The sequence below is a fragment of the Mytilus edulis genome, chromosome 4 (assembly GCF_963676685.1).
Source record: "Mytilus edulis chromosome 4, xbMytEdul2.2, whole genome shotgun sequence".
NCBI lineage: Eukaryota > Metazoa > Mollusca > Bivalvia > Mytilida > Mytilidae > Mytilus > Mytilus edulis.
In genome coordinates this window covers 8,344,999-8,369,690 of record NC_092347.1, presented here as the reverse complement: position 1 = coordinate 8,369,690, position 24,692 = coordinate 8,344,999, and the positions used below count along the sequence as shown (strand labels likewise).

General features: G+C 31.4%; 2 protein-coding genes across 8 annotated transcripts in view; both read right to left on the bottom strand.

The window, feature by feature from the left end:
• The window catches only part of LOC139518860 (probable ATP-dependent RNA helicase DHX34), a 64,732-nt gene that overhangs the window by 12,968 nt on the left and 27,072 nt on the right, over window positions 1-24,692 (bottom strand). For all 7 annotated transcript variants that reach the window (XM_071310501.1, XM_071310506.1, XM_071310503.1 and 4 more), the window contains exons 12-20: window positions 16,800-16,907; window positions 16,137-16,233; window positions 14,801-14,948; window positions 14,091-14,157; window positions 11,355-11,462; window positions 10,839-10,925; window positions 10,183-10,257; window positions 9,393-9,503; window positions 8,050-8,205 (exon numbers count right to left, since the gene is read on the bottom strand). In XM_071310501.1, the coding sequence (XP_071166602.1) occupies window positions 8,050-8,205; window positions 9,393-9,503; window positions 10,183-10,257; window positions 10,839-10,925; window positions 11,355-11,462; window positions 14,091-14,157; window positions 14,801-14,948; window positions 16,137-16,233; window positions 16,800-16,907 (957 nt within the window). The remainder of the gene's footprint in view (window positions 1-8,049; window positions 8,206-9,392; window positions 9,504-10,182; window positions 10,258-10,838; window positions 10,926-11,354; window positions 11,463-14,090; window positions 14,158-14,800; window positions 14,949-16,136; window positions 16,234-16,799; window positions 16,908-24,692) is intronic.
• Window positions 2,209-7,543, bottom strand: LOC139518858 (putative nuclease HARBI1). The gene is made up of 3 exons (XM_071310497.1): window positions 6,816-7,543; window positions 4,033-4,319; window positions 2,209-2,876 (listed from the first exon to the last, which is right to left on the bottom strand). Exons 1-3 carry the CDS (start codon window positions 7,360-7,362, stop codon window positions 2,682-2,684), a joined length of 1,029 nt encoding a protein of 342 aa, XP_071166598.1. The 5' UTR covers window positions 7,363-7,543; the 3' UTR covers window positions 2,209-2,681.

Genomic DNA, 24,692 nt, shown 5'->3' with positions numbered 1-24,692 from the left:
TTTTCAATAGATATAAGAGGGTTTGGATGGGGTTAAATGATTAAAGAATAATGCCCTTAAAAAATGAAGATTAGAGAATAACGGACCAAAAAAATGTAGATTAGAGAAAAAAGGGGTTAATTTTTTGAAGATTAAAGAAAAAAGGGGTTATTTTTTTTAAAGATTAGAGAAAAAAGGGTTGAAAATTAAATGTTTACAGAATAACAGAGCCCCCCATCCAGACCCTCATATAATCATTTTTTTTCTCACTGAAATAAGAAACAAACTGAGAATTGTTATTTGGATGGAGAGTTGTCTCATTGGCACCAAGGATTTGTATATACAAATCCTTGTTGGCACTCACACCACATCTTCCTATATCTATGAAATTGGTTTTTTTTTCTAACTTTTTTCAATGTCATTGTTTTTTCAATCTCAGTTTGTTTTTCGAATGTCATCTTCCAAAGGAAATGATGTTTACTCCTATTAACAGACTTAAACTGTTTTGGCATTAGGTACGATTTGACTGAGGTACGAGTTGTCGTAAACCCACTATAACCGACTGGTTGCCTCACGTTCGCAGAATTTAGTTACCAGGCAAAGACACATGGTTGAGGTTTTTGTTAAATAATTAGATGAAGATAGAAAAGTTCACGCTGAATGAATAAATGAATAAATGGTAAATTTTCATGAGCAGAATCTTATGTCAATGTGGTATACTTCCCTCCGTAGTTAATTTGAAAAACGTATCTGAACTGATATACGTCATTGCCGTGGCAGAGACATATTTAGGTCAACTTCCATCAATCATTCCGATTTTTGTTTCATTGATTCGTTAATATATAGCCTATATAGATTATCAAAATGTGGATAGTAAAGGTTAAAATTTTTACTGAGCTGTTTTATTTTTGTGTGCATTCTTTCCAGCACACAAGTCATTAGCGCTGTAGTACATATCTATTATTAGATGCTATTTTTAGCAACGTATCAAAGGGAAATTCCCAGAAAGGGAGAGCAGACGATAGTCGGAGAAAGTCGGTATCATACATTTTTACGAGGAAATGTAAACTTAAAAAGATATCAGAGGTTGCTTAGAATATAATAAATAAAATAGGAACACAAATATACCTGCAGGATAGCATTCAAAATAGTTTTTCAAATTAACTACGGAGGGAAGTATACCACATTGACATAAGATTCTGCTCATGAAAATTTACCATTTATTCATTTATTCATTCAGCGTGAACTTTTCTATCTTCATCTAATTATTTAACAAAAACCTCAACCATGTGTCTTTGCCTGGTAACTAAATTCTGCGAACGTGAGGCAACCAGTCGGTTATAGTGGGTTTACGACAACTCGTACCTCAGTCAAATCGTACCTAATGCCAAAACAGTTTAAGTCTGTTAATAGGAGTAAACATCATTTCCTTTGGAAGATGACATTCGAAAAACAAACTGAGATTGAAAAAACAATGACATTGAAAAAAGTTAGAAAAAAAAACCAATTTCATAGATATAGGAAGATGTGGTGTGAGTGCCAACAAGGATTTGTATATACAAATCCTTGGTGCCAATGAGACAACTCTCCATCCAAATAACAATTCTCAGTTTGTTTCTTATTTCAGTGAGAAAAAAAATGATTATATGAGGGTCTGGATGGGGGGCTCTGTTATTCTGTAAACATTTAATTTTCAACCCTTTTTTCTCTAATCTTTAAAAAAAATAACCCCTTTTTTCTTTAATCTTCAAAAAATTAACCCCTTTTTTCTCTAATCTACATTTTTTTGGTCCGTTATTCTCTAATCTTCATTTTTTAAGGGCATTATTCTTTAATCATTTAACCCCATCCAAACCCTCTTATATCTATTGAAAACTTAGGAAAAATCAATCTTTCATGAAAATGAATGTTTTTTTTATAAATGCTAACTTTTTTATATAACATTCTGGGGTCAAAATGTACAACTCATTTATATTTTCAGCAAATGAGGAATCTGACGACGATGCTGAGATTGAAAATGCTATTGTTGAACAACCAGATGTGAATGCTGTAACACCTACAAGAGTACCTTTATCTCCACGGATATTGGTAACGAACATCCTGCCTTTAAATACTAATGTTGAGCTACCGGCCAGTAGACCTGTAACTGCAAGGAGTGAGTCGACAGCAGAAAATATATCTGTTCACAGTGTTAATAATATCAAGAAAAGAAGACGTGTAACACAAGAAGATGTTTTCCAAATGCAAGTCAAAGTGTGTAAAGAGCAGATGGAACTTTACTCAGAACAGCGCCGGCTAGTAAAAGAGCAGACAGAAAAGGAGAAAAAACAGTCACAAAAGGTTGCTCTTCAAATACAACTGCTCAGAAAATTGAATGAAGATGATAACATTCCACCAACACTTACTGGTTCTCAGGTTGCATACCTTGCCGCCATGTCATCTTGTTTTGAAGATTCTTAAAAAAACGCTTTTTGTTTTAATGTTGTTATTTTTTAATTGTTACTGTTCTGTGTACTTTAAAAACATGTTTATCACTTAAAAGATTTCCAGAAAGGACAATGACTGTCCCCCTTAATAAATACATTCAATAATTTCAGAATTTACAGTATATGTATGTACAACTGAAGGGTGATTACTAGTATCATGATAAGGAAAGTTTAAAACAAAATTTGTATGAAAGTTATTCTCAACTAATTTTTTTATTATGAGAAAAAATTTGTTGCATAGTGGTTCCTTATTCCTCGACCATCTTGTTGTCCAATGTATGGTTGTATCATTGGTTGTTCCTCTGGAATATCATCATTAGCTATAATCGGTTCTTTCAGCATCATGGCTATATTGTGTAGAATCGCACACGCTACAATAAATTTACATGCTCGGTCTGGTCTCATTCTAATCTGTAATTAAAACATGTTAAGTTTTAGAATAGAGACATGGAAATTGAATGGTTTGAAACCTTTCTTAAAAATTGTAGTCTCATGAATTCCATAGAATGTGGAACATTCATCAAGAAGCTCATGGTTCTTATATACTTAATGATATGTGAAACGTATAGGTCATCTGCCCAGTATTTACATGCATTTGACTCCTTGAAAGTGTTTCTAATCCGTATAATTTTAAACCCAATCCTTTGCTCATATATAGATATAGGAAGATGTGGTGTGAGTGCCAATGAGACAACTCTCCATCCAAATAACAATTTAAAAAGTAAACCATTATAGGTTAAAGTACGGCCTTCAACACGGAGCCTTGGTTCACACCGAACAACAAGCTATAAAGGGCCCCAAAATTACTAGTGTAAAATCATTCAAACGGGAAAACGAACGGTCTAATGTCTAAATGTCATGTTTTCTTATTTCAAACTGTTAGCACAGAGATAGGAATGACTCAAATGAGAACCTCTAAGAATAACCCCAAAATGCAAAAATTGTACATGCGTTTTGAGCATTTTTTTTGTAGTGATTTAAAGTTCTTGAATTTGGTAGCCAAAACCTCACAATCCTTCCATTCAATATGTGAAAATACAACTTGGTAAATGTACTTCTTAACACTATAATCCACTCCATGATGGTACATCTATCAACGGAGGAAAGAACAGAACGTTTGCTTAACATAAAAAAAAACTGGATGACAAGAGTTTATGGGACTGTAGAATTAACCCTGAAACAAACAAAAAAACATTCTTATATACTTTGCAATAATAAAACAAGAATTATTCCTGATATACTTTCGTAAATAATTGAGATGAATATGCATGTTGTATAGAAATAAGAAGGTATGAGGACAACAAGGGAGACACACAACACAGAATTAGAATACCTAAATATCTAGGAAATGTTTGGTTATGTACTTTAAGCAAACAAACAGTCATATAAATAATGACGTGAAAATCTTTGGAGTTGCTTATAAAGAGTAAATTTAATAAAAGAAGCTTTCTAAACTTTGCTGGTTGAATCTCCATCCATGTTATTAATTTGCAAAACATGTATTCATGTCCTCTATACTTAATTGAAATAATAACTTATATGAACAGTATTTGTTCGTTATGCTTACACCAGTTTTTAGAAGTCGAAATCTTTGTTTCCAAATTCCAAATGTTCTCTCAATTGTGCATCTTGTTGATATATGAGCTTTATTAAAGTTTTGTTCTTTCTGTTCTATTGGTTGCCTAAATGGTGTTAGCAGAAATGGACGACATGGGTAACCACTGTCTCCTAATACAGCACCTTGCTCTATACTGGTATACTGATTCTGCAGATGAATTCCAACTGCAGATGTTTTAAATACATGGGCGTCATGACATGACCCTGGCCAGTTTGCACTTACATTTGTAAAGAGACCTAAAATTTGAAATATGAATGATATAAATGTACTTATTATATATCTAAACAACAATTCATAGACCATTCTTGATGGTTTTTGATCCAAATAAGTACTTATTATATTCTTATGATTTGATTTGATTTTTCTTTCACAATTTGTCCTGTCGATTCATTGATATATATGTTCTTGCCTCAATGGCAACTGTACCACATCTCCGAAATTTCATATTCATCAATTGATATCAAAAATTATTTTTAAAAAATATAGCGGCCAGATCTGGACAAGTCTTCAAAGTTTGGTTACTTGTGGAGAGTTGTCTCATTTGAAAATGGCCATCATACCACATCTTCTTTTTTTGTATGAATCATTGAAACAGAAGAAAGGGGGACTTGGAAATTTATTCTTAGATGCAATTTTTTTTATAATTAATTGATAGTGGCTTTGATCAAGATGTCGGTAACTGCGAGTAATCTCATAATTGTACTTGGTGTCTTTCTGTTGTTGGGATGTATACGTAACTGGCTACGTCCAGTTGTACTGCTACGGTGACCTATATAGTTTTTAATTTTTGTGTCATTTCGGTCTCTCGTGGATAATGATTGTCTCATTTGCAGTCATACCACATCTTCTTTTTTTTTTTTTATAGCTTTCAGTAACTGCGAGTATTCTAATATATGGACTTAGTCAGAGCCGTAACTAGGTTCTTTTAATAGTGAGGCAAATATATTTTGGCGAGGGGTCAGGGAGCCACTCAAGACCCCCGGAAACTCTGTGAAAAATACGCAAAATCATGCAGTATGAGCGTTTCTCTGACTCTTTCTTGCACTGACATGCAATTAACTTTTACCTATTTTTTAAGAATATTCGTGTCTCAAAACAAAAACATAGATTCATTGTAATTTTAGACTTTTAGATTTTACGGAGACAACATTAAAAGTAGTCCGGTATGTAGGATAAAGCAAACATCGTACATATAAATCTCATAATCAGTAAAACTGGATATGTCTGTCTGTTCTTGTCATGTCATGTTCGTAGACTTTGGTGATGTTTTTATGACTAGATGTAAATATAGTGACAGTGCAGTTTTATAATGTAAGTACAAGTACTTCTAAGTCGACACTAAGGACCATCTTAACATTGCTTTACGGTATTTAAGTGATTCTGTTAATGTTGAAGGCCTCCAGCAACTATCAAGACGAAGAACAGGAATTAAAAATTTAACCATTGATTATTGGTGTTTTTCTATGTAGTGACTTTGTGTGAAATAAGGCCCTGTGCACTTTTACTCCATATTCCTTTATTTTGTATTAAAGGGTCTGAACACGACTTGATGCAAGTTTAACCCTTCAATGTAAAAGGTCATATCATTGTTACTGTGAATAATTGTATGGCAATTCATTGATGTTGTTTTGTAGATGATTTGATACCGGGAAAATTGGTGGTCTTACTTTAATTTAAACCATGTCAGCTATCTAATTTCATCTTTACAAAAAAATGCTAGTTTTGTATTCTTTGATATCAAATTCATCAGCCGCTCAATTATGCATACAGAAACGACAATTTCTGACTGTTCTGTGTCCAGTAGCATCATATATTTCAAATGTACATATGTTGATTTTTTTTATTTTGTTATTTTTGATTTTTTGTTGCTAAATTAGTGTAAATTATAAATGTTATAGTCGACGCCCGGCGAATAATCTTCAATAATTGAAGGATCAATAGAAACCTAAAGAAGAAGAAGAAGATATTCCAAAAATATTTTCTCGCACCATGTCTGGATATCGGTGGACATGCAACATTGCAAAACTTGGCCACACGTTTACACATGAAAATGAACACTTAGACTATAGTCATTAAGGGAGGCGGCGCTGACTGACGTAAGGGGTGGGCCCGCTCAAGTCATGCTTTATTAAATGATTCCCTATATAATCAACCAATTTTTTTTTCCATGAAAGGGGTGTGCACCCCCCCCCCCCCCACCCCCCCACCCCAAATGGGTCATTGGTAACTAGAAGAATTAGAGAAACTGGCTTGATTATCATTTCTCTGTAGTTGGTTAAAGAAATCATTGAACATAGTTTACTATGTTACGTTATTTTGGTATATGTTTAACTGGTAGAGTAATTGGCAGGTACTTGTTACCAAGTAAAATCTTATACTTATTTTAGTGTCTTTAAAAGGGGGTCTAGGATTTATTTGCCCTCATTGGTCATGAAAAAAACCCAGAATAATTCCACTGTTTCCTCCCATCCAATCCCCGAACCCAAATTGAAAGAAAATGACCAGTCCCTAAGAAAAAAACGAATCTGCTCCGATCGCTGTTAGCCATAAAGCAAGTTAGAGTTACCTCGCTTTTAACTGATTAACAAGAAACGACGAGGGGGGCTTTAAACGACCTTGACTACATAAATGACTCCTATAAATAGAAAAGTGAAGTACCGGATGTGTTCAAACAAGACAAAGTTCACTGAGGAAGATAGACGGAACGCAGTTCAATTCCTTTAAATACTTACAATTATGGTCACAAATCCCTTGCACATTCACACTGTGAAAGCCTTTGCGATTAACAAAGCTTGGTTCATCATCTGCGGGGGCTTGAATTCGTACATGTGTTCCATCTACACAGCCAATAACATTGGGGAAGCCTGCTTTTTCAAAGAAACCATTTTTAGCTTCACTCAACTTATCCGGCGTACATGGCCATTTGATGAACTGGTCCCTCTTTGCAATTAATGCATCCGTAAATTTAGTTAACACCCGGGACACGGTAGCTTTGTCATGGCCCATAGTGTCACCTATAACGTGAAGATGTGAACCACTGGCAAAAAAACGAAGAGACATCATAACCTGCTCCTCAACACTCAGTGCTGTGCACCTTGCAGTTGCACTTTGTAGGTCATCTCTAAGCAAGTCTGAAATGAACTCTATGCTTTCTCTTCCAAACCTAAATCTTTGGCGTAACTGCTCATCAGAAAAATTCATTTGTAGAGGGTCTTGGCCCCTAAAAACTCTTTCTTTTCTAGGCAAAGGTCCTAAATTCCATTGGACAACATCCACCATTTTGAATTTAATGAGATGATTAATATTTAACGCAGCAATTATAGGTGTTTTAGTTTAATTACAATTTAATCAAGTGATTAAAGTTAATCACAAGTTGAACAACAAACTAATCACTTGATTAAATTTAATCACATGATTAGGCAAATTTAACACAGTGTTAGTGCTAACGACAAGTCGAACAACAGACCCCTGAATTTTAGTCTGTTTTGTTGATTTTCTTATAATAGCTGAATTTTAGTCTTGTTTTGTTGATTTTCTTATAATAGCTGAATTTTAGTCTGTTTTGTTGATTTTCTTATAATAGCTGAATTTTAGTCTGTTTTGTTGATTTATTTATAATAGCTGAATTTTAGTCTGTTTTGTTGATTTTCTTATAATAGCTGAATTTTAGTCTGTTTTGTAGATTTTATTATAATAGCTGAATTTTAGTCTGTTTTGTAGATTTTATTATAATAGCTGAATTTTCCAACCTGAAATAGGTTAACAAATGTATTGCTATTTATTTGCATTATACGGTTGGTTTCAATTCAACACTGCTCATATGTTATGAAGGTTATTTCGGATTCAACTTCCTTAGTGATCTCTCTATAGTATAGTCTTCTAAAAGTCATTAAATCTAAAGTCATCCAAAATGTATGAATAAACTTAACAGATCTCATTCATATTTGCAAATATTTTTGAACATACTGAATCTTCCAACTTTAGAACTTTTCTTTTCTTTGATTCATTTCTTTGCTCCTTCTTTAATACACCCAATCTCCTTCTGTCTCCATGCTGCCTTCTCCTTTCTTCACTGGTCAAAAATCTATCTCCTTCTAAATTTTTGTCCAACAAATGGTGATCCTGAAAAGACAAAAACAATTATAACTAGGATTCATAAAAAATAACTGAATGGACAATGCTAAATCACTTTTGAAGTGTGTCTTACCCACTTAGTTCTGAGGAATTTTGTTTAACATTCATTGGGGTCAGGTATGATCTGTCTTTTGTATCTTTTATAAAATTCATTTGAACGAGGTTAAAATGTTGTTGCTTTTTTTTCCTGTACTGATATTCTGTAACAAAATATTTTTGGAAGTGCTTAATATCTGAAGGATGTTAATTTGTTAAAATACCCATATCTATGGATATAAACATGAATAACAAATATATCCCTGGTCTTATTCCAAGTCAGGCGATTATTAGGGAATTCTGGCACATAACGTAATATGTAAGCAAGAATCTTTTTAATCATTTCAGTTATTTTTTACAGGTGCATAGCACTACCTTTTGTAGAAACCTACAGTGGTCAAATATAAGACATTTTAAATCCAAAGACAGAGACACTACAATAAATCAAATTTGATGCTCAGGGGTATGGGTAAAAAAGCTAAGGTATATGGGTTAGCAACACCCTGGGCTACAGATTTTTAAAACATAGGCCATTAGTCCAAAGAAATTCAAGAAATATTTTCAGCCAAAATAGATAGATTATTGTTGGTTATCTCAACGAGATTAATTCTCTCTCTTGAGCTGGGACGTCGAAAGTGAGAAAAGCAATTGAGTTGAGATGACCAATGATAATCTGTTTACTGCTATTTTATCTATGATGACATTGTTAATTTCCTTGAGAAAGACATGCAAGTCCTTAGTTTCTAACCATAATTTTTTATATCACTCTACTGTGCTGAGAAAAAAAATTGTCAGTCAGTAAGATCAAAGGAGAATTTCGTAAATTAGCAATGATATTAGTTTCCTATTTTTTTGTGTTTTTGTTGTTTATTGTATCAGTAGTTTTTTTACCTACTTTTTTTATTTTTGCTACACTCTAATACTGTAAACCAACTTATTTTCGCGGATACTTTATTTCGCGTTTTACCCTTTCTTGACCACTTTGCGGCTATTTAATTTCGTGATTTTCTGATTTACTTGATGAAGTTTAATAAGGAAAGATCCACGGTTTACATATTCGTGACGATTTATATACGCGTTATTTTTCTACTCGCAAAAGTGCGAAAATAAGTTGGTTTACAGTATGTATTTTTGCTTACCTTTAGTAATTCCTTAAACTGATTACGAAGTTTCATCATTTCATAAAATCTTTGCTCCTCAAGTCCTCTCCTCTTACACCATTTTTTTGTACCTCTTCCTTCAGCTTTTACCTGAATTATGTTTTAATCATAAATATCATATATCAATCATAATATCATATATCAATCATAATACATCATATATCAATCATAATATATCATATATCAATCATAATATATCATATATCAATCATAAATATCATATATCAATCATAATATATCATATATCAATCATAAATATCATATAGCAATCATAAATATCATATATCAATCATAATATCATAAAAAGAAAATATTGAAATGTGCATCAAATTCAGCAAAACGGATTCTATTTACTATTCACTTGTACCTCTTTGGGTTATCCATGTTTGTGTTAAGCAACCAACTTTTCAAGGTAAAAGCTTTTGTGATATTTCGGAGAATGATTTTGAACAACTTACAAATCTTTTGGTAAAGAAAGTTAAACATTATTAACTGGCACAAATATTAGAACCATACTGTGAAACCCCCATTAGTTTACACCTATTTTTACTCACAAAATTGTCTATTTTATCAAAAGAAAAAATGTATTCATATATATCAACCCACTTGTTAGATCACTTTGTCAAGATGTGAAGTTATTCTAAACTTAACAGATGGAATAGAAACATATCTTCTTTTAATTACAGTATTTTGCCTTCTTCATTAGTTTTATTGTATTGTTGAATTTTTGTCTCATTAGCATATTCCATGTTGCCTTATATTTACACACCTGTATCCATTCATCAAAAGTTTCTAGTAAGGTGAATGGGTCACCATGGTCTGATTCCAGTGGTTTTCTTGCTTCCTTAAATAAAAAAAAATCATAAACAAAGACTGGATAAGTCAATATTCATCTGGATTCTGTATAAAATGATAACTTGCTTTAATTCAGATATGCAAAGGGCTATTGTAGAAAACGAAGGAAAAAGGAAAGGGGTTGGACAACTTTTCATTTTCCCCACCATATATAATTTTTATTTTCATGTGCTTCCATCCCTATAATACTTGCAGAAATAAATACCATGTGGTGTCTAACACTTCAATACATTATTTTCTGTAATACCCCTAAGGAGGATTTTTGCCTGCCGTATTTGGTTTAGACCAAAAGTTTAGGAAGATTATCCAAGAGACTCAATGTAAAAGTACTCTTCAAGGACAGCAACAAAGATATAGGTTATGAACATTTTTTCTAAACTTACAAATATTCCTCCATTTTGATGAAAAATTTTTCAAATCAATTATCGTACAAGAATATTTATCATATAAATCTACTTTCTCATTTTTTTCCCCTATTCATCTGTTATCAGTTTTTCCCTAGATGAAAAACTTTTGACTTTTTCAGTACAAAACAGGTTGAAACGTATGAAATCAATACCACAATCTTACCATAGCATCTCTATCAACATAGGCTCTATTTGTAAATGGTGACTGAACACTCATAGCTGCTGCTATTGATAGTACAGCATCTATCATCTACAAAATAAAATGTATTTATAAACAATTATTAACAAAATATGAGCAAAACCCGTACCATATAGTCATCTATTAAAGTTTTGACATGACAAAAATGTGAGACAATTCATAAGAAAAAACTGACAGCCTAATCTAAGTCAAAACAAAAATGGGAAAACAAATATCACAGACAGCAACCAACAACAAACAATTTCCAAAAACAAATGTTCAACATTCTATGATTTCTTATCTATTAAAAAAAAAATAAAAAATAAAAATTTGAATTACACAGCTTCTCAACTAATTAAAATGAACTTCTTGTTTCAAAGTGAATTTCCATCTCATTTAGGGTAAAACTCCTCATATATTATTGAAGTTTTAATTAACATTGTACCTATATCACCTCTGGTCAATATTTACCAAACAATTTTAGTGTTCTGTAAAACTTACATGAAATATAGACCCCATGATTAACATTTTCCCAATAACAACATCCACTGGTAGCCTTGATAACATATTACCAATGGGTGTTAAGGTCTCATCATCTTTCATAGCTCCCTGTAAAATATATATATTAAATTGTATTTTTACTGATTATTTTTTGGCCTTCTGGAATTTTAAGAAGTTACTGTTCCAGTACATAAAAATCACTGGGCCACTGCCTGTTTACAGCTTTTACATTAATGCTAGCAAGACAAATCTTTGTTTGACTTGCTTGCTTTGCTTGTATCAATGTTTGTTCAAGCATGGCAATTAAGATAGGCGGGGCTTCAGCTTGTATACATCATACTTAAATTTTATTGGACGTTATGTTTGAAGTTAAGGACAGTCACACTAAATTTTGAAACATCACAAGATGAAAAATATAAAGCGCAATCGTAGAAATGGAAGCCAAAAAATTGTATTTGTTTTTTTCTCTCGAAGACATGCCTTTTTTTATCATCCAACTGAAATGACTGTCGTCAAGTACTTTTAGTAAAACAAAAAGCTTTTCGAACACACCTACTCTGATTTAGTGATTCATTACATAGGTATTTCATTTGACCCATATATTTCAACTTTTAGTACTGAGATTTTGTTATGTTATGACATCAACCTGTAGCTTTTCTATATAAAAATGAAAGAATCTGAAGCGAGATGATGTATCAAATATTCTTCCTTTGTACGTTTTCAACACAAAATATTCATCTCAAACACACCCTTATAAAGAAGGTGCACTTGATTTTCTAATAAAAGGGATAAATTAATTAGGGGGGATGACTTAATTATTTTATTTATTATGTCTAATGTTATATTGAATATTGCGCACTTTGGATTAATTTTTGCTTGTAAACCTTCAAACTGATTATTCTTTGTTTTAATATAGAGAAGGCGATAAGTGCTTTCTGTTATATTTACTTTAGTAAGAGTTGTTTTAAAAGTGACTAGAAACAAATAAAATAACAATTTTCTTCTCAAATACGAGTGTTTTATTGTAAAAAAAAACCCAACCATTTGCATAAGTTTTTAATTTATCTATTACATAGTTAAGCAGAACAGTTAGATATCAAGTCGACGACATGGTTATCTATCAAGTTGGATGAAGAAAATACTTCCCTTTTCTTTAATCAATACGGACGGAGAACATATCAATCTATAAGTTTACTTATTTCCGTGTCTGTCCTTCCATTACGTGACTCAAGAAAAAAAATCAAAAAATTGGTAACAATTGTATCAAAAAGAGAAAATCGAGCGAACCTTCTTATGTTAGGGTGTGTTTGAGATGAATAATTTGTCTAAAAAAACGCACAAAGGAAGAACATTTGATACATCATTTCGCATCAGATTCTATCAATTTTATATAGCAAAGCTACAGGTTGACTTTATAACATAAAAAAAATCACATTACTAAAAGATGAAATATATGGGTCAAATGAAATACCTATGTAATGAATCACTAAATCAGATTAGGTGTGTTCGAATAGTTATTTTGCTTTTTTGAAAAGTACTTGACGACAGCCTTTTCAGTTGGATGATGAAAATGTATATCTTCGAGAAAAAACAAATCCATTTTTTTGACTTTCATTTCTACGATTGCGCTTTATATTTGTCATCCTGTGATGTTTTAAAATTTAATGTCCTTAACTTCAAACATAACCGTCCAATACAATTTGTGTATGATGTATACAAAGCTGAAGCCCCGCCTATCTTAATTGCAATGCTTGAGCAAACATTGATACAAGCAAAGCAAGCAAGCCAAACAAAGATTTGTCTTGCTAGCATTAATGTATTAGCTGTAATTGTCTCTCCTAAGATAGAAATGTAGTCTGTGAACAACACTTTTGTATGTTTTCACAATATGGAGATTTTTGTAGAGTGAGCTCAGCAAACAAGATCAAAAAGCCTCTATACTGCATCTTTTGGAAGTGATTTCAAAGTTTTACCAGCAACGGGAAGTTGACTTGATAAATTGGGTCAAACTTATCAATGTTGGTTCAAACATTATGACGTCACTGATATGTCCAAGCCAAAGTTATAAAGGCAGAGTCAACGTATTTGACATCACAAAGCTGTGATATAGAATAATGTTAAGAGCTGAGCAGAGTGATATAGACAGTGGGATGACCAATAACAATAAATATTAAAGAATTTTGGCACATGTCTTCAGATGACAACAGTTAGAGCTTTACTTTGCTCTATGGTTGAGTTGTTGTCTCTTTGACACAGTCCCCATTTCCATTTTCAATTCTATATTCTGTAGTTTACATGTTATTAGGTTACTCATTCACTTTGAGGCCACATCTCCATTTATTCATACATATTTGAACACATTTCACATTTAATACCAAAAACTTTTATCCTTCTCAAACATGAAGTTTGTTGGATAATTTGTTTGTTTTGACAAATCTTTGATAGCACTTTGATTGGTGAACTTCTAGTGCTGATTATTTTCTTATATGGAATGAAATATTATGTATTTTTTTTCTCGATACTACTGTATAGGAGAAGACCTTAATCATCCCAATTGATTTCTATTTATATACTGTGTTTAAGGATTGCATCTCTTTTAATAGATAACGTGAATAAATTCTGAATGTGAAAATAAACAGTATTATATACATGTAATATCTATAGTAATTCTATGTCTACCAATCATCAAAATTATTAAGCAATAAATATTACTTTTTTTAAAATAAAAAAGCTTACTTGTTCTTTAAGAAATATAATTGCATTTTCAATACTAGTTATGTCTGGTGCCTCAAGAAATGGAAATCTGAAAAACATAAGATTAGAAATCGTTGGTATTTCTTGTAATATAAAATATTTACTATATTTATGATATCCTCCATTTGTAAGACTTTCTGCTTATAGCACATATAATAAATATCATACATGTTCTTGTTAGTGGTTGCCTTTTGTTATACAATGTACATGTATCTGTAATATATGTTTAGTCATTTATGAAATTAAGTATTGATGGTAGATCTTCAATAGGTTATTTCCAGTTTATGCTCAAATTCAATGGTTGTATCTGGGTACATTGGCTGCCTTCACCAAAATAAATTAGCTACCATGTTACAGCCGAATATGCTGAAAGCAGTGTTAAACACCAATAATTAATCAATCAATAGATCTTTAATAGTTTTTGTTAAATAAATCCACTCAAAGCTTTCAAAACTCAGAGCTGAACAGATTACATATATAGACTTGTTTATTGTGGAAGACTATATGTTACCTTCAGTTGTCTCATAGTATGGTTTCATGTGTCTTTGGATGCTGTCCTCTTATACCCATTATTATTTTTATTTGATCAAAATACAACAACATTAACAGTTTCTAAAGTCTTATGACCATGTCCTATGCTACTGAATTATTGAAATGAAATATATAAGCAAATATTTTTTATAGACACATACTTCCTTGCATCAGGAAGACCCATGGAGACCATCTGTAGGATTAGGGCGTCCAGAGGGACCCTCTGTATTTCTGGGGTAGCATACTCTTGGAAGGCATCATAATCAGGACTATCATACAGTCTATAACATACACCTGGTCCAGTTCTACCTACAAATCAATTATCATATCCAAAGTTATAAAGTTTCCTAACATAACACTTAGTGCTGTACATGTTTTACCTACATAATGATTTAGCACCTATGTTCATGATAGTAATCCATTTCATGTACCAGGTCCTGTTGCATTATGGGGTTGCCACTGAGACAGAGTAACATAATCTATAACAATGAACATTGAATATTTGAATAGGTTTGTTACCCAAGGTATTTATAACCTTAAGGGCATACGATACAGTTAGAGGGAAGGAAATGACGTTGCTAACGTAATTTGTTATTTTCGCGACGTTAAACTGTGACATATCGGGAAAGATGCATTTTTCGACTGATTTTTATCATTCAAACTGATTTAATTTGAAAACGAGTTCATGGACCCCTATTTTTCAAAACGGCATTTTGTTTCATTTTGCAGGGAGATTATGTGACCCAAATTTTATAAAACTGTAAATAGAGGATTTTTTTTAATTTTGATAAACATGCAGTAAAAAATTACGTTTTTTCCTCAAGTCATGAACATTTGATAAATATGAGTTATTTCTGAATAAAAAATTGCATATTTTTTTAGGATATTTATAAAATACAGAAATTACCGATTATTTAACAAAAACAATTTGTATTCATCTTTTATAACAAAAAAGTTATGTCTTTCTTTCGAAAAAGAAATTACGTCCACAAATCTGAATTTCGAGCAAATATATAAAATTTCGACCTCATTTTACTCAAAAAGTAGCACATGAAGGTATATTTTTTATTACATATTTGATTTAATCAGGTAAAAAATAGCCAATATGCAAATTTTTATGAACCTGTAAATACAGGATCAAAACTGTATCGTATGCCCTTAACCTAAAGTTAAAAGAAAGTACATAACATAAAATATATGTGATATTTCATTGAATTCAATTTGGCACTTTATGTTATTCCTTATTTCAAAGACTCAAAACAAAACAAATATTTCTAAAACATATTCATTGAGTGTGTTTTTCGCTACGCTTTATTTAAACTCTGTTGGATAGATCTCATTTGTAATCATACCATATCTTCTTATTTTCAAACTAAAATGGTTTTGCTCCAGGTGATTATAAAAAATTTCTCAGCAGAACACCACTTTCTGCTGAAATCTATTTATGTATATGGCATGTATGGGATGACATAGAAAATGGAAGAAACATTTACATACCAGCTCTTCCTTTTCTTTGTTCAGCACTTGCTCTACTGATCCAAAATTCTTGTAATCTTTGCATTTTATACTTTGGGTCAAAACTCATCTCTTTGACCTAAAATGAAATTTCAAACATGTCCAAATGATTTCAGAACAAAATTAAATAGTAAATATGGTTGTATGAAACTTGCTCGTGATTTGAGATACTGTTTAAAACACACTTTTAAAGGACAAGTTGCTTGAAAAATTAACTACATACCTCATAAAACTAATATTTTTTAATTATCTAAATATGAGAAGAACCATGCATAAATCAATTCTAACACTGTTACACATTCATTTTACCACTTCATAATGGCCTTAATCATGTTAATCTTGACTTTTAAAACCATTTTTAAATTCATACAAATGTAATTTAAACAAGCATACTCAAAACATTTTTTTCAAATTTGTTGGTTTGAAGGTTCTTTTTGACAATAAATCCAGAAAATTGTTTCAGACACAGAAAATGATAGTGTTATTTTCATTGTTTTACCATCTTTAAAAGCTTTAAGTTGAAATAAAGCAACTTTGAAGTGACTACAAATAAAAATTATTTCAATGGAAAGTTACTTGATATTTACAAATCTCTAAAAATGTATCAAAACCACAAAACTGACAAAAATATATATATTAGCATACTTTTCCTGAATCGACAATAAATCTAACTCCATCTATTGTTACAGATGTCTCTGCTATGTTTGTAGATACAATACATTTCCTCACGCCTTCTGGGGAGATATCAAACACCTGGGAATATAAAACAGAAATTAAAATTGTGAAGAAGAATAGAAACTATAAGATTTTAAGAAATTATCAATAGCCTTCTTTTATTTGTAGAAGTCATCAGCTCTCATGATTGCCTTTTTTCCAATCATGTCTCCCCCTGTGAATAAACAGTTTATTCCCGATTGTCCCACTTTTTAAAATTTTAGAGTTCTGATTGTCCCACATAAAAAGTTCTGATTGTCTCACATTATTTTATGTAGTAAAATATTCTTAGATAAACAAGGCAACTGTTGTTTGTTTTGCTAAATAAACAAGAATTAATTAATGCACATTTAATATTAATCTGATAAAAGTATAAAAGAAATGTTTTTAAACATTCGATTGATACACTTTTGATAAAAAAAAAATTCTGATTTATGAAATACATCTTTTAAGGTCTTGAATTTACTTTTTTTCTTAACCTGATTTTTGTGTTTATATATGACTCTAGAAAAAAAATTGGTGACGAAAACATCTTATGGTGGTGCTACGGCCATTTGAATGCACCCAATTCTGATGATTTTCCCAGCTAATAGATATAGGAAGATGTGGTGTGAGTGCCAATGAGACAACTTTCCATCCAAATAACAATTTAAAAAGTAAACCATTATAGGTTAAAGTACGATCTCCAACACGGAGCCTTGGCTCACACCGAACAACAAGCTATAAAGGGCCCCAAAATTACTAGTGTAAAACCATTCAAACGGGAAAACCAACGGTCTAATCTATATAAACAAAACGAGAAACACGTATATATTACATAAACAAACGACAACTACTGTACATCAGATTCCTGACTTAGGACAGGTGCAAACATTTGCAGCGGGATTAAACGTTTTAATGGATCCAAACCTTCTCCCTTTTTCTGAAACAATAGCATAACATCACAACATAGAAAAACATACAATAAAATATCAATTGGCAGACTTAACTCAATCAAAAAACGTATGATTACACAATGAACGAATAAATTTGATCTGCTATATCTGAATACAAATGCACAGTAAATTAAATATTAGAGACAAACATTCATGACCAAAAAGCTAACAAACAAATTCAAACACACTGAGAAATATTTAACCAATCAATGTTCACTTTAGAAAAAAAAACGTTTTTTTATAATCTTGAAGTTTATACAAATGTAGTTCATCAAATTTTATCCATTTTTGAGCTATTATCATGAAAAAAATCAGTTTCACAATTAAACTTCTTTTTTCCATACTTTCAATAAAAATAGAATGGACCAATCTGAATAGACCTAACTAAAAAAAGAAGAAGTCGGTGTTAATATAAGAAAGTTTTATAAAATTTGTTGCTTTTTTGTGTCAAATTGACCATTCTGTCAATTTTGAAATTTTCTCTTTTTTAAAACACAAATCTTATTATTTCAACTTCTTTGTTATAAATGATTGAAAAAAATACATATTTGAGAAATTTGAAAGAAAAAAAAAATATACGGAACGCACATGCTTCTGGTAAAATCATTTCTTCTACCCCCTACTATTTTCTCTAAATTTGCTGCTGTCTAGAATTTTTCCAGATCAGCCTTTCCAAAAATCACTATTAAAGGTTGTTTTTCCAATTTTCCTATTGTTTTTGCAGTCAACAGGACTCTTCACCAATAATAAAGAAGAGCCAGACTTCCATAAGAAATAAAAAGATGTGGTATGATCGCAAATGAGACAACTCTCCCAAAGAGACCAAATGACACAGAAATTAACAACTATAGGTCACCATACAGCCTTCAACAATGAGCAAATCCTATACCACATAGCTACAAAAGGCTCCAAAATTAATGTAAAACTTATGGCATAATTTATGTACAAAATAATGAATGAAAAACAAATATGTTACACGGCAACAAACGACAACCACTGACTTACAGGCTCCTGGCTTGGGACATCACCACAACAAAGACACTAAGTACAGATCTGAGAGTTCTCACAGTACTGACCTCTAGTTCAAAGTCAATAAAAAATAATTCAAAAAAAAAATATGCATCTTAGACTAATTTTTTTTTAATTTTTGAAAAGACTTCATATTATATTATATGAATTAGCTGCAACACGCTATAAAAACAAATTGATCACTAAAAAAACAGTTCCCAATTGTCCCACATTTAAACTTCCCAATTGTCCCACAAACATATTCCCGATTGTCCCACAAAATTTCATTACCTTTTTACCTGTAATTTCAAAAAGTGGGACAATCGGGAAGACACCGAATAAACAAGAGATTCTTTAAAGAGTGTCAATGACCTAAGTTTATGTGTATCTTCAAGAATGTCCACTCTCCAACAATGTAGACTAGAGAAGAATTCATGACCTTGATCTTGTATTGCTGATATTTTTTTTTGGTTGACAGTATCTTTTCATCTTTAATTTTTTGCATGCTACATAAAAAAGGGTAAACAAATTGTCATTCAAGAGCAACTTCTATAAAGAGTCAATTCAGAAATGTGTTCTATTTTCAGCAATGTCAGTAGTAAACAGGCCAGGTCTTTGGACACATTTTTTTGAAAAGGATACTGAAGGATAATGGGGTCAAAGTTTGGTTCCAATGAGCCTGGTAATTTTAGAAGAAATGTTTTTTTTTAAATGATTGGACAAAGATAGAGGATGACAAGTGAGCTATTGTAGGTAAATTAGGGATTTTTTTTCAAAAAAGTACCTATCATGGGTATAAATTCACTATTTCATGGTAAGATTTTTTAGTATTTTTCTAGTTAATGGAAATGCCAAAGTGATCAAAATTGCACTTTACACTTTTAATCTAGCTACTATAACCATGAAAACACATCCAAGAACTACCCAAAATGTTGAAATAATTCCAGGGGGCAATAACTCCAATACAGATAGATATATTTTGTACATTTTTTCAGGGTATATAGATCATTTTTACTTTGTTAGTTTTCTCTTATTGCTATTGCTTTGAGGAGTCTAGTTTGAGATATAAGCTGCAACCATTGCAGTTTAATCCCCTTTGTTCTATTTTTAGCCATGCTTGCATGTGGATTGATATAATTGGTAAAAAATCATAAACTTGGCAGAAGGCAGCAGACAAATAAAAACTATTTTGGTTTCTATCCATTGAGATGCTTCAGAGGAAAATATTTTTAAAGAAAATTTAAAAGACAGAGGGAAGAAGGATACAACATGATATCAATATCTCTGGTAGTATTGTCACTGTGTCACAAGAAGCACATGTTTTGTTTGGGTATAGGGTAGGACAAAACAGTTACGTCAACAAATTTGCGGTAAAAACATTGTAGGGCTAAATCAATTTCCAATATCATTTACTTTTTTCATTTTTCTTGTGACAGGAAAGATGTGTAATAAAAATAATCAAACATTATTTCCCTTTTTATAATAGTAGATGAAAATACCACATTGTGTACAAAACACTTTTCTACATTAATAAAACATTTATCAAAAAAACATTCAAAACCAAATAAAAACAAAGACATGAGGAGCTATAGCTTATTGATTGATAGGGAGCTGAAAAGAATACCAAAAATACCTGTGTGATTAGGAAATTTATATTCTGAAGTTTCTTTAGGCTGAGCTGAGAAAAAGTCTTAAAATAAACAACTTGGGTAAAAAACTAGTGCTTTATACATTTTTCTAAAGAGAAAGTTCTCAAATATTGCAAGGATTTTTCTTGCATGCATTTATTTTTGCAATTATCAAACAGAAAAAGGAAATGCAAGATCGATTTTTGCAATTATAAGTATTGCTCTCATCATTTAAATATTAAAATGCAATTTTCTTTTTTTTAAGAAACGTAGTCTGTACATTTTCAAATAATAAAATAATGTACAAATTTTAAAATAATATCAGTACTTTTAATATCTTGTACATCTACTGTTATCAGTACTTTAAAAGTTTGAAAGATAAAACTTTAATTGTTATTTACCTGTAAATATATCAAATGACCTAATCTAAACATTTTATCTGTAGAAATTATCTTAAAATGAGGTAAATTCTAATATTTTAGCAACACAATTTAACTGGACTTATTACAAAAATGGCGTTGTCTCATTCTATAGCACAGACTCCAGCTGTATGTCAGTTCTGTGAAGAATCAACAGAGATTAAATGGAAGTGTATTAATTGTGAACTATTTCTATGTCAACTGTGCAGTTCAAAGATACATAGCAAAAGTAAGGCATCTATGGAACATGAAATTATACATTTAAAAGATTTTGAAGCAGAGGATTTAGCCACCTCAGTGCGTAAAGTGAATCTTGAGAACATGCCATGTTCAAAGCATAGTAAACAAAAGTGCTTTCTTTACTGTAATGAATGCAGGGTGCCTGCTTGTTCTAAATGTTTAATGGAACCTCATAAACTCCATGACTTTAAACCCATTGATGAAGTGTATAATGACATTGTCTCTGAAATGAAAGACTTAATAATCAAATTTGAGTCCCATCTTAATCTTTTAAGAAAAGAAAAGGACATGCAAGAAAAAATGCTATCAGAGGGTGAAATAAATTTCAAAGAAACTAGGATTGTAATTCTGCAGACTGAGAAAGAAATGAAAGAGACAATTTCAAAACATGCTAAGGACATATTACTAGAACTTGAAGCAAAATGGAAACCAAATGAAAACCTGATGAAAACTGAACTTTCTTCTATGACAATGGACGAGGTCGAGACGGAAACCAGGAAAAACAATCTGAACCAAATTCTGCAGTCTCATCGAGTGGCAGACATTTTCTCTCAAAGTAAAATCTTAGATAGGTCATTGCCAAAATTTTCAACTACAACAAAAAAAACAAATGCGGCAAAGTTCATTCCTGGAAACATGCATGTGAAGCTAGGAAGTCAAATGTTTGGTGATCTTTATTCAGTTCCAGACTTTGAGGTTATAGACACTTATCAAAGTGATCATACAAATGTGACAAATACGTTTCTATTCTGTGATGACAATACTGCTTTTATGGGAAGTCATTCAAGTCAAACACTACAGAAAGTAAAATTTAAAAACCGTAAAATTAAAGTAGAAAGAAAAGTTCAATTAGCAGTCATTGAAATGGCATGGACAAAAGATAGAGAATTACTTATATCATCTGCAGAAAGTGATCTACACCTATATACCAAAAATAACAAGTTAAAAACTTTTAAGTCATTTTCTCCCATGATAACTTTAGGTGTGAATGTAACTAAGGATAATAAGATATTAGTAAGTTTGGTAGAATCTATTTTTCCCAAACCTACAGAAGACAAAAAACTTGTGGTTATGAACCAGGATGGTGACATACAGAATACTATTGAATATGATAAGGACAATCAGAGACTGTTTACATTTCCTGGTAGAATCAAAGCTTTAAAGGATAAGATAGTAGTTTTAGATCTTACAAATAAAAATCGTGAGGGTAGGGTAATGATGATAGATTATGGGGGACTTCTCCATTGGACCTACAATGGGTATAATAATAGCAATTCTGGCCAGGTTAGATTTTATCCATCAGATTGTGCAATAACCTCAGCAGATAAGATTTTGGTTTGTGATCTAGACAACCATTTAATACATGTTTTAAATTCTGCTGGGAAGGTTATTGTATGTAAGAATGTAAAAACCTTAGAACTAGAATTACCCTGTTCCCTAAGTATTGACAATAATGATTTATTATGGATAGGGTGTGATACATTGAAAGATGACCAAAAAAAACAAAAGGCTAAGATAAGTTGTATTAAGCTGACTTAGCTGAAAGTACATATACCTTTCAAAAGGGAACAACATCTGATTTTAGAGCTACCAAACATCTTTGTATTAAATCTCAATTTGTTCATACCTACAACTGGATCAAATAAATGGGAAATGTGTCCATAGGGACACAGATTATGTCCCCACTAGCATATAACATTATAAAGGGACACAAGAACTCAAGAACTGTAAAAGTGAAGCTACAAAAATTTGAACTGAATTTAGTTGTAATAAGCATTATATATTTCATTCATTACAGACAAACTTAAGTTAGAGAACAGAAACAAAAAAATTCAGCAACTTTTTCATTTGTAAAGCATTGCCCTAGAACAGTAATCAAAATGCTTGTAAGCACTAAATGGTAAAAGTTGCTTTAATTTATCAGTTTAAAGTAAAATTAAATATTGCATTGTATAAAGCATTGGTTGCAGTTGATTCAACTACCATGTAGCATTCCGGACAAAGAAAGATAACTTCAATTTTCAAAAAAGATAGTAATTTTTTTAGGGGATTATTGAGAACAGCAAGTTGATATTATGGGAAAAAGTAACAAACAATAAAATATTTGCTGAATTAAATTTTGTACAATGATGTTTCTTTTGTTTTTACAGTGATCATCAAAGTGATTTAATATCAAAATCTGTCAATATTTTGATTGTTAGAACACTGTGTCTAAACCACACCGGCAAAATTTGCTCGGACTCGATGGTATCTAACATCCGGCACAATGACGGAACACCAATAGACAAAAGAAAGGTAGGTTTCTCCTTATTTTTTTTATTTTTTTTATGATATCGAAGAATATATACACATATACAACTATTTTCTATTGTGAGATGCAATATTTTCTACAACCGTTCTATATTAACGGAGAAATAAGTCAAAATGCATGTCAAAATGACGAATTGAGTGACCCTTGTCTCGAAATTGTTTAATTTCTCGTTAAATTGTTCACATTGTACGGAAAGAAAGGTACGGGAAGATAGATATTGACACGGAGATTGCAAATTTAGTTATTATGAGCATCTCCATAATTGCATCTCTGTGTATGGAACGAAAGAAATGGGTCATGTCAAAATGGAACTCGCCGGTTTCGTCAATGTTGTTACTACACAATCACCCGGTTTCGTCTATATATATCACCCGTTTTTTTTTGTTTATTTTGAACAAACAATTTATGAAAAGAAAATTTGGCACGAATCTGAACATTGTCTTTCGAGAATTTAAATATATATTTATTGTAAAGTAAACTTGGCGTGTTAAAATCTATTTTAAACGGGCACTTTTGGACATAGTTAATTATGATAATACACATTTTCCTAATGAAAGGCGTATCCCTTATTTCACTTAACTTCAAACTAATTTTAAATGGAATATAAATACTGAATAGCAAACACTGGTATCTAATTATTTTGTAACATTATTATATTTTCTTTGTTTATAATAGTAGTATGTAAAGATGAAAAATAAAAGGATGTGTTTTGATTGTGCCATAATTTTAATTTACTATACTATATTATATACACTTAGTTTACAATATTTACCATCACTCATTAATACATTTATGCATTCAATCATTGACGAACAGTCCCAAACCGACTATAGTCTATACTGTTCTGCACAAATTAATCATGAATGCAGTCCTGCCAGATGTTCTGGTACTATATATACTGTGTTACGTACGCACTAAAGCGAGTTTTCACACTTAAGCATCCATAACATAGCAGTGAGATTTGTAACTTTCTCACCGTTTCTGGTAGGCACATTTATTTTCATAGGCATGTTTTTCACATTATTTTTACAGTTCAAATTCATTTTTTGTACAGTTTAAATTCAATTGAAACTTCAAGATAACTTTCGAAAACAATATCTGACAGTTTTGTATTTTCAATGAGAATAAAAGTTGGTTTGCAAAACATGACCGTCATTTGTATCTAGGTCTTATTAAGAAGAAGTGACGGTAACCCCTTATCCCATAAACATTGACAATGAGACAACTTTCTTTTAGCCCACAAAAATTATGTTGAAATAATCAAGTTTAGGTCAGCGTATGCC